At 38.6% G+C, this 15,723-nt stretch overlaps 1 protein-coding gene across 2 annotated transcripts in view; it reads left to right on the top strand.

Annotated features, from left to right (window-relative positions):
• LRP6 (LDL receptor related protein 6) overlaps window positions 1–15,723 on the top strand; it is a 157,940-nt gene that overhangs the window by 91,610 nt on the left and 50,607 nt on the right. For both annotated transcript variants that reach the window (XM_010370998.2, XM_030939468.1), the window contains exons 7-9: window positions 480–651; window positions 13,975–14,191; window positions 14,668–14,957. In XM_010370998.2, coding sequence (XP_010369300.1) covers window positions 480–651; window positions 13,975–14,191; window positions 14,668–14,957 — 679 coding nt within the window. The remainder of the gene's footprint in view (window positions 1–479; window positions 652–13,974; window positions 14,192–14,667; window positions 14,958–15,723) is intronic.

Raw genomic sequence — 15,723 nt, 5'->3', positions numbered from 1 at the left:
CATAGTGACAAATTACACCTCAGTATATACCAATGCCTTAGAGCCATTTAAACATCCAGGAGCCATAAGAATCACTTAGCACTGCGGCAAGAAATAGTTATTTTGAGAATTCAGTCTGACTAATACTGCTGTGATAAGCCTTTTGTGCCAGAGATGACAAGCCATCAAGGAAAAGAGAGAAAGTTCATGGAAAAGGGCACACAGTGTTTTTTTTAAAAAAGAAGTAAAACTGTAATCTCGTTATTGGGAGGCATTTTCAGGATTGGCTCTGGAACACGCTGTTTGATCTGAAAATTTCCCACAATCTTATATACTGCTGTGATAAATGTCTTAAACACACTCTTCATATGCTTTTTTTCCCCTTCTATGGCATTAACTGATGATACCAGTGTAATAGGAGGGGTGGATCTCACCTTTAGAATATCTGAAAGTTACATTTTATTATCTATTTTTAGCTCATTTTCTGTATACTTCTATAGGTACATGTATTGGACTGATTGGGGAGAAATTCCGAAAATTGAGCGAGCAGCTCTGGATGGTTCTGACCGTGTAGTATTGGTTAACACTTCTCTTGGATGGCCAAATGGTTTAGCCTTGGATTATGATGAAGGCAAAATATACTGGGGAGATGCCAAAACAGACAAGATTGAGGTTTGTTTTTTGCTTTTTCATTTTCAAGCCACTTTTATAGTGGGTTTTGAGTTGACAGTATAATAATTTGAGTACAGATATTCTTTCTTCTTAACAGTTGTCTGGGGTACCAAAGGTACATTTTACAGAAATTTTACTCAACCTTCATGATTCTAGGGATAATATATTCTCTTCCACGTAATCCTAGGATAGAGAGATGTATTGGTATGAGAAATGGCTGTTGATCAGGTTCTAGTCTTAAAAGGTTATATAAATGATTTTTGTCATTTCGGGTAAAGCCACTGCCTGAATTTCCTAGGGGTAATTCCTGCAAACCAAAATTATGTAAGCTCTATACTGGAAGAACTGGCTGTCCTAAGTTAGGAAAACAAAGTCCATATGTATGTGTATGTGTGTGTGTATATATCTTTTATTGCTGTTACTTGTTTTGGGGTGGATGGTAGAATGTATTAAATAATATACTGGTTACATGCAAACAATTTTAAAATTGATTTATGGGCTGTGTGGGAGCAAGACTAATTAAGCAAAGATTGGGAAAAAAATATTTACCAAGTGGTAGAATTAAGTTTGTGGCAAACAAATAGATTATGGTGAAAGTAATCAGTGATTAATATTTTATCACAATGTTTTGTTAGTAGCATGTATCTCTGATATTGGTGTTAAGTCTAAAATTAACAACTTCGAATTAGACTTTGCTACAGGTCTTATGGATCACATAGATAAAACAGAGTTAAGATCTCAATTTTCCTTTGGGGGAAACTTCTCATACAAGGATGGCTTTAAATGACTCTTCAGAGAGACACTGTATACATCTAATGGACAGAAAATTCAGACTCTAGAACAGTTGTTTTAGAAAGGTATTCTGTAGAGTACCTATGACTCTGAGGGAATAATGACTTAAAGGGCCTTGCTTCCAAAATGGAAACTTGGAGTAGAAGAAACGCCGTTAGTATTCCACCAGGCTCAAATACTGAAAACGGCATCTGTTGTTCTTGCAGCTGGTTTTCATTAATAGAAACTTTTGCATAGACTCCATAAATTTTCTCCCTGTTAGTATTTCACTGCCTCCCACTCTTTTCAAATCCAAGTTGATGTTTGAATCTTTTAACAGTTGGAGTGCATTGCTAATGAGACAGAGGTTATGAGTTCATGTTTCAGACAGGCTTTTAGCTTCATTTTGGTCTGCTTGAATATAGATTGCCTACCTAATCCCATCTAGTCCACACCTGTGAATTATGAACTATACATGAGTGTATAGGTATGAGTATGCTTAGGAAAACAGTTTAAAGCCCATATATTTTAGAAGAATATCTGTAGCAAGAAAATTTACATAAGGGAATGCTTTCAATTTATTATCACACAGGGTTTTTAAAATTCCATATTTGGTTTTGCCCATCTTAGCCTAACTGACTGATTAGCCTGAAAATAAAATCATTTGTTTCTTATTGGGAATATTTCAAGGCTCATTTTCCCCACTTTAGGTATAATTCTTTAGTTACAGAAATTTATTCAGAATAACAAATAGTTCAGAAGGGATTCAGATAAAGACATTACAATTTATGGAGTTCCCAGTGACTGTCTTTAAGAATAAAAATTAATACACTTTATAAAACAATATATAACGTTGATTAAATAGGATGTATTTTCCTAGTTTGTAGTGAGTGCAGTAGATTTCAAAATTAGAATTCCTTTTCTGGCCACTTTGTTATGTTTTCTTGAGCTATGCTCATATATATATATATATATATATATATACATACACACACATACATATAGTGGCGTCATTGGCTCCTTCAACCATTCTTTCCTTCTTCCCTGTATGGAATCAGCATCCGTAAACCTGTTTTTAATTTTTTTTCATTCATTCATTCATTCGTTCATTTGTTCCTTCATTCATTCATTCTTTTAATCTGCAAAGGCTCTGTCACCCATAAATCTTATTTTTAGATACATCTTTCTCCTTCTAGGTTTGCTGGAACACAACTGCTGTTTGGTTTTTGTCCCCTTTTTATAGACTGATGTTTGTGGTAAATTTACTTCTGTGTACATGAAGACCTCCCTTTATAATTTCCCCTGGAGATTCTGATGAGTTTTCACTATTAGGACATTAGAGCCTTTGCCATTTTATTTACATAGGCACATCTAGGAAATAAAGAGAGCATATAGTTATTTATTCCCTTCTTATGTTGATGTAAAATCTGATACTTGGCAAACTAAAGAAAGAGTGCAGCTCTTCATCTAAATTAGTCTTGCATAACTAGGGGAGAAAAACTGGGATTTCCCATCCTGAGACTAGTAGTGATTCTAGGAGCAACTGCTTCTACCAGCTTTTCATCTCCCTTGACTTGATAATGCTGAACTTGAAAACTTTTAGAAAGATACGTAATTTTAAAAATCCCTCTTTTTCCAAGAAGTTTATTTGCTAGCCTTTTGTTAGTGGCAGCTAATCCCAGATACTGATCTAACCCTAGTCTGGGTGACATTCTCCCTTCTAGTCCCATTTTCCTTAGAAAGCTTCCTAGCTTTTGTCATGCCTACAAATGAAAGCTGCTTTTCGCTGGGACTGTAAGAGAGTATCAAATTATGGTTGTGTTAACCCTGTTCTCTTCTGAAAGACTTAAGAGTCTGTCTGGTTGGCCAGGCGCGGTGGCTCATGCCTGTAATCCCAGTACTTTGGGAGGCCGAGGCGGGTCAGGAGTTCGAGACCAGCCTGGCCAACATGGCAAAACCCTGTCTCTAGTAAAAATACAAAAATTAGCTGGGTGTGGTGGCGGGCACCTGTAATCCCAGCTACTCGGGAGGCTGAGGCAGGAGAATCGCTTGAACCCTGCAGGTGGAAGTTGCAGTGAGCCAAGATCATACCATTGCACTCCAGCCTGGGAGACAAGATGCAAGACTCCGTCTCAAAAAAAAAGAGTCTGGGATCACACTGTTGTATATGTGTTTATAGTACATTTGGAAAGAAAAGATAATTATTTGGTAAATTATTTTGTAGCAAGGTAAGACATAGTAAACCTATGTGTCTTGAGTGGATCACATGGGAAAGTCTCATTGTGTTCACTCATTTATGCTACCTACTCGCTTAGTGGAAATTCTTTAGATCAGCTTCTCGCTTCCTCTTTTGTAAGTGGTGATGTGACCAGATGCTGGCTACATTAGGGAAACCAGGGAGAAGGAATGAGGAATTCTGGATATTAGATGTGTTTTTATATTATACAGAGTTGTAGAAAGAATGACTAGATTTAACCTAAGCTTCTGGAAGGAGAGATTGAGCATAGGACATTGCTAATGATGTCACATTTTTTAAAAAAAATGGTTGTGGTATTTGGCTCCTGCTTTAATAGAATAACATATATGTGAGGGTATGTCTGTTTTCCCTACTTGTCAGGTGATAGTGGCCACCTATCTGTAGGTGTTATTTAAAAGGTGCTTGCTAGTACTTGTTTATGTCTCTTCTTCATTATGCTGAAATGACTTCATTGCCTTTTGTGGACAAACCTAGTTTACTTGTCTGCACTGTACTTCTGCCACCACCCCCTCCCCACCTCCCGATTTTTACTATATTGTTGTGGGGCCTTCCCATAATAAGTACTAAAGCATTAGCAGAAAGAATAATTTTCATGTTTTTGATAGGGGAAAGATCAAAAGTCTTTATTTCGATTTTATATGACCCTTCAGGAGGCAGAACAACATTGTCTTAACAGCATTCCTTTTTTTGGGGGGGTCAGGTTTTACTGCTGAAAACGTCTGTTGCACTGAGGGCATGTAGAACTTCTTACTAATAGCAAAGATATGTCATTGATAATTTATAGGTTTAAAACATTTTTGCCATGGTAAAATTCAGAATGTACTATTAGCTTATATTTTCTTGAGGTTACTTTTCTTGTTGTATACCCATTTAACTGATTGACAAAAATCAACATGTTTCTAATCTTTGGTTTTATTGAAAGCAGTAGTGTTGTCATAGCTAAAATTTTCTCACAGTTTCTTTTTTCTTTTATTTATTTATTTTGAGATGGAGTCTCACTATTTCACCCAGGCTGGAGTGCAGTGGTGCAATCTCAGCTCACTTCATGCAAGCTCCGCCTCCCGGGTTCATGCCATTTTCCTGCCTCAGCCTCCCAAGTAGCTGGGACTACCGGCACTACCGGCGTCTGCCACCATTCCTGGCTAAGTTTTTGTATTTTTAGTAGAGACAGGGTTTCACCGTGTTAGCCAGGCTGGTGAGCCACCTGCCTCGGCTTACCAAAGCACTGGGATTACAGGCGTGAGCCACTGCACCCGGCCTTTTTTTTTTTTGAGACTTGGTCTCACTCTGTCGCCCAGGCTGGAGTACAGTGGCGTGATCTCAGCTCACTGCAACCTCTGCCTCCCAGGCTCAAGTGATACCCCTGCCTCAGCCTCCCGAGTAGCTGGGATTACAGGCACATGCCACCACGCCTGGCTAATTTTTGTATTTTTAGTAGAGACGGGGTTTCTCCATGTTGGCCAGGCTGGCCTCGAACTCCTGACCTCAAATGATCCACCCACCTCGGCCTCCCAAAGTGTTGAGATGATAGGCGTGAGCCCCCGTGCCCGACCTATTTTTTCATTATATACTTTTTATTTTGGTTTCTCCTCCCTACTTTCATTTCTGAGTTTCTGCTGACAGTGCAGCAACACATGATAGTATAGGTAAAAAGATTTTCCTGTCTACTTTAAGAACATGTGTATTTGCTTTAAATCTTAGAGTAAGCTTCCCTACTTTAAGAGGATACAATGTCCATAGCTAGTTTTGTACAAACCTAATTTTACCTGGCACAACTTTGTTGGGAAACAGAAACAAAGATTATTAGAACCTTTAGTACCAAGAAATTTTGAATAAAGAAGGTATTATTTTGTATAATGTGTACTGAAATTCACTTGGCATTTGGTGAATGTTCTGTTTCATATTCTAAGCCTGAAATTGCAGGGCTACATTTTCCTGGGATAACTTCCTTTATTTCATCAATACCCTAATAAAGAAATTTGTTTCCCAAGTATTCAAACTTCTTTTTTAAAGGAATTTCTTTGTCTGGTATCTTAGCCTTTGTATTGTTAAAAACATATAGGAACTTGTTGATAATTTTTTTTACTGTTGGTTTGTAAGATTAATTCCTCCTTAAGAAATTATAATAAAAAAATCTATTGTTGAGATGAGGCTGTTCTGATAATATGACAAGTATTAACAAGTACTTTTGAATCTTTGCCAATTTATAACATTAAAATTGATTATACCTTCAGTTTGAGGCTGGTCACGGTGGCTCACACCTGTAATCCAGGACTTTGGGAGACTGATGTGTGCTGATCACTTGAGGCCAGGAGTTTGAGACCAGCCTGGCCAACATGGTGAAATCCCGTCTCTACTAAAAATACAAAAATTAGCCCAACGTGGTGGCATGTGCCTGTAATCCCAGCTATTTAGGAGGCTGAGACACAAGAATCATTTGAACACAGGAGGCAGAGGTTGCAGTGGGCTGAGATCAGGCCACTGCAATCCAGCATGGACAACAGAGCAAGACTCTGCTTTAAAAAAAAAAGAAAGACTGATTATACTTTCAGTTTGAGAAATATAATCCCAGCACTTTGGGAGGCCGAGACGGGCGGATCATGAGGTCAGGAGATCGAGACCATCCTGGCTAATACGGTGAAACCCCGTCTCTACTAAAAAATACAAAAAACTAGCCGGGCGACGAGGCGGGCGCCTGTAGTCCCAGCTACTCGGGAGGCTGAGACAGGAGAATGGCGTGAGCCCGGGAGGCGGAGCTTGCAGTGAGCTGAGAGCCGGCCACTGTACTCGAGCCTGGGCAGCAGAGCAAGACTCTGTCTCAAAAAAAAAAAAAAAAAAAAAATTAATTTAAATACCTGAATATTTGCCCATATGTGCTACTTTACCACACAATATGTACGGTATATTAGTGTGGATATATATTTCTCCCCAAATCCTCGTAACATATGATCACGGAAGAATTATATTGATAAACTCCATCATTAGATTCCTCAACTCAGCAGAGCACCTGGAGTTTGGATTTATGTTCATTGAGTTGTAAACATGGTGCTGTCCTGTTGTGTTATTTTGTGTCTGGGGTACATCGCATAACAATAAATTTGTGAACTCCTATTTGAAAATTGCCAGTTGATTATCGGGCACAGTGGCTCACACTTGAAATCCCAGCACTTTGGGAGGGTTGAGGTAGGAGGATCCCTTGAGGCTAGGAGTTTGAAACCAGCCTGGGTAACACAATGAGATCCCTGACTCTACAGAAAATAAAAATTAGCTGGGCATGGTAGTGCACTCCTGGAGTCCCAGCTACTTGGGAGGCTGAAGTGGGAAGATCACTTGAGCCCAGGAGTTTGAGACCAGCCTGGGCAACATGGCAAAACCTCGTTTCTACAAAAAATGCAAAAATTAGCCAGGCATGGTGGTATGCAACTATAGTCCCAGCTACTCTGGAGGCTGAGGTGGGAGGATCACTTGAGTCTGGGAGACAGAGGTTGCAGTGAGCTGAGATCACGTCACTGAACTCTAGCTTGGGCAACAGAGCAAGACCCCATCGCCCAAAAAACAAAAGAGTTTATTTTAGCTGTGCTTGAAAAGAATGAGAGCAAACAGGGCATTTTTCCCTTGTTGACATGTTAATCTTTTCCCTATTAGGTTTTTGGGGCCTCAGGACAGTGAGGCTTTCAGAAGTGTCTTACAAAGCAGTTGAGTATAATTGACCAGGATGTTGACATTCATCATCATGATGACTTCATCTGGAACTCTGTTCTCAATTTTTTCGTTTCCTGGAGTAATTCAGGTTTTAGAAAGCTTTGGTCACAGTAGTAATTTTTAGCTCTAACAGAAAAAGAGCATAGTAATTGCAAATGTTTAATATTCAGTGCAAAAAATATTATATAACTACCCAGAGTAACTATGATACTTTAATTGTTTTCATATTTAAAATCACTTATATGTATTCAGACATAATGTATCTTGAAATAGGTTAAAAGGCTTTAAATATAGCGCTGTTATTGCCCCTACCTCTCTCTTAAACAGGTGCATGGTATCCCTTTACTTCACCTACTGGGTCCAAAGCATTTCTTTATACTTGTCACCTCAGTGAGATTTGGCATGATTGAAATGTTGTTTCCATGGATAAATATTCTGTGTTTTAAAATCCCTTTTATGTGAAATTATATTTTATGTTCTATGAAGTTGTATCAGAAAAAATATACTCCCCAACCCTCAGTCATATCTATCTCTCTTATGTGTAAGCTTTTAATTAACTGCTTGTTTTGGATATTGTCTGGAACATTAGAAGAGAATGGTTCATTTTGGGCATAATTTGAGTTTCTCTTATAGAACTTTATAGCATTCCCACTCTAGCACATTTTATGGTGGGTGCTTGGTTGTCCTCCTGCATCTATTCCTTGAACTTGTCTTGTCAAGTGAAGTTGCATAGCAGCAATTTTGGTAGTAGACTGGCTGCATTCCAAGATTGCATGGGCAATCCTGTCTTGACATTTAATGAGCTGATGAAATGACTCAAAGACTGGATGTGATGTCTGTAGAAGATTTGCCGTTACCTCTTCTTTGTGCAGATAATGTTATGGTTAACCCACGTCTATTTCCTCTTGTAGCCTGTATTCTCAGTGTGGTTTAGAATATTTCAGAGTGTTAAACCAATGCCACAGTGTGGTCAAAGCAGCTGAAACCACTGGAGACTCTGGTTCAGATTTGGAGTTAGATTTTAGAAGTGACAGAAGCCTAATTTCAGTTTAACTAATTAAACCACTCTGAGGTAATACAGTGAAGTAAACCCTTAAGAGTTGCCAGATTTAATTAACATTGGCACAGTTTTTAAAGCATAAGTGTAATCTTTTGGAATTGCCTAAAGTGGTTCATTTGTTCTGGGTTCAGAATATACAAACAAGCTTTTGCCAGAATTTGTGTTATTTTAAACATAAGGGGCTTAAACTGTATTTATAGAGCTAGTAACCTGTCCAAAACTTTTACAGGAATATGAGTAAATGGAATAGTAATTTCTTTAAGACAAAGCAACATGTTCTTATTTCACTATGGTAACTTGTGCCCAGTAGAGAAAGATTGTGTGGCTGGTACATGAAAAATACTTAGTGGAGAAGTCAGTTTTCTAATAGTGTCACCTCTACAAAAGTAATCGAAGGAAACATTTCAGAAATTGGACTTTGTGTGAAGGAAAATAACATTATCTGTGTGTTTAGATTCAAAGTCTCACAGTCAGATATTGTTTAAGCTGGTGATCCCTTAATCTCTTCAGAGGATCCTTATAATTCCTTTCTATATCATACTAACAAAAATGATAATAGCGTTTAATTTAATTTAATTTAATTAATTTATTTTGAGACTGAGTCTCACTCTGTCGCCCAGGCTGGAGTGCAGTGGGGCGAGATTGGCTCACTGCAAGCTCCGCTTCCCGGATTCATGCCATTCTCCTGCCTCAGCCTCCCGAGTAGCTGGGACTACAGGTACCCGCCACCACACCCGGCTAGTTTTTTTTGTGTGTTTTTAGTAGAGACGGGGTTTCACCATGTTAGCCAGGATGGTCTCAGTCTCCTGACCTCGTGATCTGCTCGCCTTGGCCTCCCAAAGTGCTGGGATTATAGGTGTGAGCCACCGCACTCGGCTGGTAATAGCATTTATGAAAAACAGCAGTTATCATCATCATCATTATTATTTGTGTGTCCTTGGGCTTGCTCCTTAGCTTTTTCTCTTCATTTTTTAAAAATTATGGAAAATGTCCGAGTATAGAAAGCAGAGTAGAGATGACCATGAACTACCTAGTTTTAACCATTGTTAGTACGTGGCTGATCTAGACTGTAGTATGTCTTAAGTGGGAGGATTAAGGAGATGGCAGAAATGGGTTTTCTAATACTATATCTATGGTCTTGATACTTCCTTTTTGACACAGCCTAAAAGAAATGAAAGAATCAGGTCTTTGGCGCTCCTTCTAACCTCTTAGCTAATGTTTTATATGTAAACTTGCAAATGTGACAAGAAGAAAAAAAGTAGTTTGTTTTTATTTTTTTATTTTATTTTATTTTTTTTTGAGGCGGAGTCTCGCTCTGTCGCCCGGACTGGAGTGCAGTGGCCGGATCTCAGATCACTGCAAGCTCCGCCTCCCGGGTTTACGCCATTCTCCTGCCTCAGCCTCCGGAGTAGCTGGGACTACAGGTGCCCGCCACCTCGCCCGGCTAGTTTTTTGTATTTTTAGTAGAGACGGGGTTTCACCGTGTTAGCCAGGATGGTCTCGATCTCCTGACCTCGTGATCCGCCCGTCTCGGCCTTCCAAAGTGCTGGGATTACAGGCGTTTGTTTTTGTTTTTCCGTCAAAGATGTGTGTGTGTGTGTGTGTGTGTGTGTGTGTGTGTGTGTGTGTGTGTGTGTAGTTATTTTAACTTCATATTAGAATTAAATAGTATATAGCTGGGAGGAAAGAAAGACCAAATAAAAGACATTTGTTTGAAGCTTTACTGAGCCTGATCGATCTGAGGTAAGCCTGAAGGTGACAGGTATAGAGGGGACAGTGATGTAAACTAAAAAAGCCAGTTAATTTTCTTATATGCTGTATATAGTAACCACTCTGAAGACTCTAATCCAGCACAGTGCCATATGTAGCCACTAATTACATGTGGCTCTGCAGAACTTAAAATGTGCCTAGGTTGAATTGGGATGTACTTTAATTGTAAAACACATACTAAGAAGACCTAGTATAAAGAAAAAAAAAAAGATGTCATTAATAAAATTTTAATATTTTAATATTAAAATAAATATTTTAATATTTATTACACGTTGAGAGAAAAGAATTTTGGATGTGTTAGATTAAATAAAGTATATTATTAAAATTCTGTCTACTGTTTTATACTGTTTTTTACTCATATTATTTCTTTTTTTTTTTTTTTTTTGAGACGGAGTCTCGCTCTGTCGCCCAAGCTGGAGTGAAGTGGCCAGATCTCAGCTCACTGCAAGCTCCGCCTCCCGGGTGCACGCCATTCTCCTGCCTCAGCCTCCCGAGTAGCTGGGACTACAGGCGCCCGCCACCTCGCCCGGCTAGTTTTTTGTATTTTTTAGTAGAGACGGGGTTTCACCGTGTTAGCCAGGATGGTCTCAATCTCCTGACCTTGTGATCCGCCCGTCTCGGCCTCCCAAAGTGCTGGGATTACAGGCTTGAGCCACCGCGCCCGGCCCATATTATTTCTTTTATTCTAGAAAATCTTTTTCTCTTTGTCAAAATTCTAATTCTTCAAGATGAATTTCAACTCCTATTATTTCCTGAAGTTTTTCTTGATTACTTACAGAGAGGGGATATTTGTGTAATTTTAGTGTAAATATCGTTTGCCTCCCCAATTAGATTGTAATACCTTAGCTGGAAGAGGCCCTGTTCAAACTTCTCAGCATTCATCATGTCTGTCATGGTGATTTGCATTTACTAGATGTCTTTACTAATGTTGTTTGATTTGCGGGGAAGTGAATTAGGGGTCTGGTAGAGCAGCAAAAGTGTACTCGTATGAAATTGTCAAATATTTGCTTTTTTTTTGTTTACTGTTTTAGTTACTTTATATCTAACTAGCAAAAGTAAACAATAAAAATGGGAGTAGGAAATGGGAGGCTGTAGTTGTGTAGTTTCCTACTGGTTTCAGGATAGATAAAGGTCTCTTGGTTTTTGTCTTCAGTTTAACAGTGAGTGGTTGTTTTGGTCTTTTATTTTCATGTATTCTTTTATATTTACGTATTTTTATTTTGAAGCACTACGTTAAATAAATACAATCATGTAGCTGTTTACATTTAGGAACTAAAGCATTTTAATAAAATGATTTTAAAGGGCAGGAACCAGTGTTTGCCAGGTAGTGCACCTAATACTGTGCTATATATTTAGCATTATTTTATTTGATCCTTAATTAATTCAGTGATGGCAGTGGTGCTGTCCCTATTGTTTTTTTGAGACAGAGTCTCGCTCTGTTGCCAGGTTGGAGTGCAGTGGCACGATCTCCGCTTACTGCAGCCTCAGCCTCCTGGGTTCAAGCGATTCTCCTGCCTCAGCCTACTGAGTGGCTGGGACTACAGGTGTGTGCCACCACGCCCAGCTAATTTTTTGTATTTTTAGTAGAGACAGGGTTTCACCATGTTGGCCAGGATGGTCTCCATCTCTTGACCTCATGGTCCGCCCATCTCAGCCTCCCAGAGTGCTGGGATTACAGACATGAGCCACTGCACCTGGCCCGCTGTCCCTATTTTATTTGTGAGAACTTGCTTAAGGGTACCCACTGAGTGATAAAACTTATATTTGAATCTGTTTCTGCCACAGTATTACTTACTGATCATGAGAAATTTTTTAGAGAATAGAAGAATGAAGGGAAACTGGTAAATAGAAGACCCAGAATTATGTTTATTAAAAAGGTCTTGGAATTGTGGTATTTATTATTTTTCTCACAATGATTTTTAATTTAATTCTTACCTATTTTCTTTCTTTTTTAAAATTTTTTTCCTAGGCTGGGGTTACTTAGGCTGGAGTGCAGTGGCTTGATTATAGCTCACCGCAGCCTCAAACTCCTGGGCTCAAGCGATCTGCCTGCTTCAGCCTCCCGAGTAGTAGCTAGGACTACAGGCTTATCCCACCATACCTGACTAATTTTTTGGTATTTTTTGTAGAGACAGGGCCTTGCCATTTTGTCCAGGCTGGTCTTGAACTCCTGGGCTTCAGTGATCCTCCTGCCTTGGCCTTCCAAAGTGCTGGGATTATAGGCATGAGCCACCATACCCAGTCCCATTTTCCTAATTCATACTTAATCATCCATCTTTTGTTTAAGCTATTTATTTATCAAAATAAACAAAAATGTTGTAAAGTGATATAGCTGAAAGAGAAAAGATTTTGTTAGTTGATCCTGTAATCGTTTTGAAGTAGAAATATAAGTGTTATTCTTTAAAAGTTTAATGTTGGGCATCTAGTTTATGCTTTTACACCAGCAAATTTTAATAGGAAGGCCAACATTTGAATGTAAAGATCAGCAAAATTAGTGTAATTTATTAAATGTAAGATAATGCAAAATAAGATAGAACTAAATCTAAGAATAAAACCAAGTCTGGCATATTTTAACATATCACAAACTTGGAAGAAAGTTATATTTTAGTGTTGTATAATACGGAATATTTATCACTCTGTGTTGGGTGCTCCCTGATAGACTGATTGAACTGTCCCTAATGCAGAACGTAGGTTCACTGTTAAGTATGTGACATTTTAGATGAGGTAGCAGTACATGTTCCTGGAAATGCAGTTGGAAATGCTGCATTGGAAACTGAGAAGACCTTGTTCTGTTCTGAAAAATGGAGCAAGCCTTTCAGAGTCCCATTGTTCAAGTCCCTACCTGAGACCATTTCTGCCACTTAAAGGGGCCTGTGTGCTGGGCAAATTAACCTTTAGAAATGTTATTTCATACTAAAAACATGTAGATGTGAACAATATCTGTTCCTACCCCCCAAAAAGTATCAGATATAATCTTATATGCAAATATTAGTTATATTATGTCAATAAAGGTATCCCAAGTTAAGTCAACACTGAGTAGTGCATGGTGAATGCACTGTGAATGCACTATGAATGCCAGAGTGAATTTAATAATGTTACTATTAGGTAGTTGGAAAGAGAAGGTACATCCTAGTTTCTTGAAACTTAGATGCAGAGATGGTGTCGTATAATCCAGATAGACTTTTGTGATTATAATCTCAGGAATGAGAGATTTATTGAGATCCGTTTTATCTGTTGTTTGTTGTTACTGACAACAACAACAAAATAAAAAGCATGCTAAGTGGAAAGAGTCCTGAAAAAGACATCAGCTGTGTTTACAAGCTCTGTGACCTTACATGAATCTCAGTTTCCATAGGCAAAGCTCTCAGGATAAAATAAAATATGTTATAAAACAAAACATATGATAAAACAATGTATGTGAAGGTACATTATAATTGAAAACAAATGTGGAAACTTAAAGTGATGATACTGTATTTTTAATTTTGCCACAGTCATTTAATAGAAGAGTTGCATAATCTAAAGTTGACAGAATTTTTAGAAGGAAGAATAATATGAGATTGGGGGGAAAAGTGGTCAAATAGAGGCTTATATGGAATATTTGAAATCATTCTTATGAAATCATCATGTAATTTTGAAAAATCATTGTAATAGGAATACCAAGATGACTCTTGGATTTTTATACAGCAGGCAGTTGGATTTGTTATTTTTGCATGAAGAATAAATACATGGTTCATCCTCTTCTCTTTTGAATTTAAACCTGAAGGTTATGAATACTGATGGCACTGGGAGACGAGTACTAGTGGAGGACAAAATTCCTCACATATTTGGATTTACTTTGTTGGGTGACTACGTTTACTGGACTGACTGGCAGAGGCGTAGCATTGAAAGAGTACATAAACGAAGTGCAGAGAGGGAAGTGATCATAGATCAGCTGCCTGACCTCATGGGCCTAAAGGCCACAAATGTTCATCGAGTGATTGGTAAGTAACTCCAAAGCTTTCTTAGAAATGGAAACCAGGAATGAAAAAAGATGGAGATAGTCAGCAGTGTAAATTATTGATGTTTTGAAGCAATTTAGAAATCTTCTTTACCCCCTTCTTTTTATACTGAGAAGGGACCTTTTAAACGTTGACTTTACTGCTATAGCTACCCAGGTTTGAATTGAAGGACTGAATACACATGCACAGGCACACTTTCATCCAAAGAATTCAGTCTGATAGTTTGAATAACATACCTTATTTTAAAGCTTACTATGGATATTAAAGGAAAAGACTTCACCATGCTTTTACTCCCTATTAATCTGCATATTACTTGTTTGTGATGTTAGAATTGAAACTTGAGATTGGGAGCAGATAGGCATTTGTGAACCAAAGGCATAAGTAATTTAAAAGTGAAAATATGTTGAATGCGTCAATGTGTGTGTTCTTCTGTGCCCCTTTTATAATTAATCTTTTAGGTTCCAACCCCTGCGCTGAGGAAAATGGGGGATGCAGCCATCTCTGCCTTTACAGACCTCAGGGCCTTCGCTGTGCTTGCCCTATTGGCTTTGAACTCATCAGTGACATGAAGACCTGCATTGTCCCAGAGGCTTTCCTTTTGTTTTCACGGAGAGCAGACATCAGACGAATTTCTTTGGAAACAAACAATAATAATGTGGCTATTCCACTCACTGGTGTCAAGGAAGCTTCTGCTTTGGATTTTGATGTGACAGACAACCGAATTTATTGGACTGATATATCACTCAAGGTTAGCGAAAAGAGTTGGAATATTAAAGCTAGGGACTAAAAGGGAGAATGTCTAGAATTTCTGAATCTTCATGCTGTGACGCACCTCCCTCATTGCTTGACAGGCAGAGTTCAAGAAAAACCCTCAACTTTTTTTTTTTTTTTTTTTTGAAACGGGAGCCTCGCTCTGTCACCCAAGCTGGAGTGCAGTGGTGCGATCTCAGCTCACTGCAACCCCCACCTCCCAGGTTCAAGCGATTCTCCTGCTTCAGCCTCCTGAGCAGCTAGGACTACAGGTGCGTGCCACAACGCCCAGCTAATTTTTGTATTTTTAGTAGAGATAGGGTTTCACCATGTTGGCCAGGCTGCTCGAACTCTTGACCTCGTGATTCGCCCGCTTTGTCCTCCCAAAGTGCTGGGATTACAGGCGTGAGCCACCGTGCCCGGCCAAAACCCTTAAGTTTTTAAGTGAAGGGAAAGGCCCATTCAGTATTTTATTTAGATGCTTTTTAATATAAGATACTTTGCCAGAGTGTTTTAAATCTCCTAGCCGTAGTCTTCCTCTACTTTCTTCCATTTGAAAATGATGAATGACATTTTCTGCAATTAGCTGAGTAAGGAAATGTGGGCTTCACATAAAATGGCTATTGATTTACTTTAAACAAAAATTCTTGATTTACTTTAAACAAAATTTTAGGGCCTGAATGAGGCGGAAAAGGCCAACAATGAGTTATTCTTTATTTTCTTCTTCCTAGGATAGTTACCGAAAAGAATACCAGGATAGCCAG

Source organism: Rhinopithecus roxellana, chromosome 10 (assembly GCF_007565055.1).
Source record: "Rhinopithecus roxellana isolate Shanxi Qingling chromosome 10, ASM756505v1, whole genome shotgun sequence".
Classification (NCBI taxonomy): domain Eukaryota; kingdom Metazoa; phylum Chordata; class Mammalia; order Primates; family Cercopithecidae; genus Rhinopithecus; species Rhinopithecus roxellana.
This window is presented reverse-complemented; position numbering and strand designations above follow the sequence as displayed.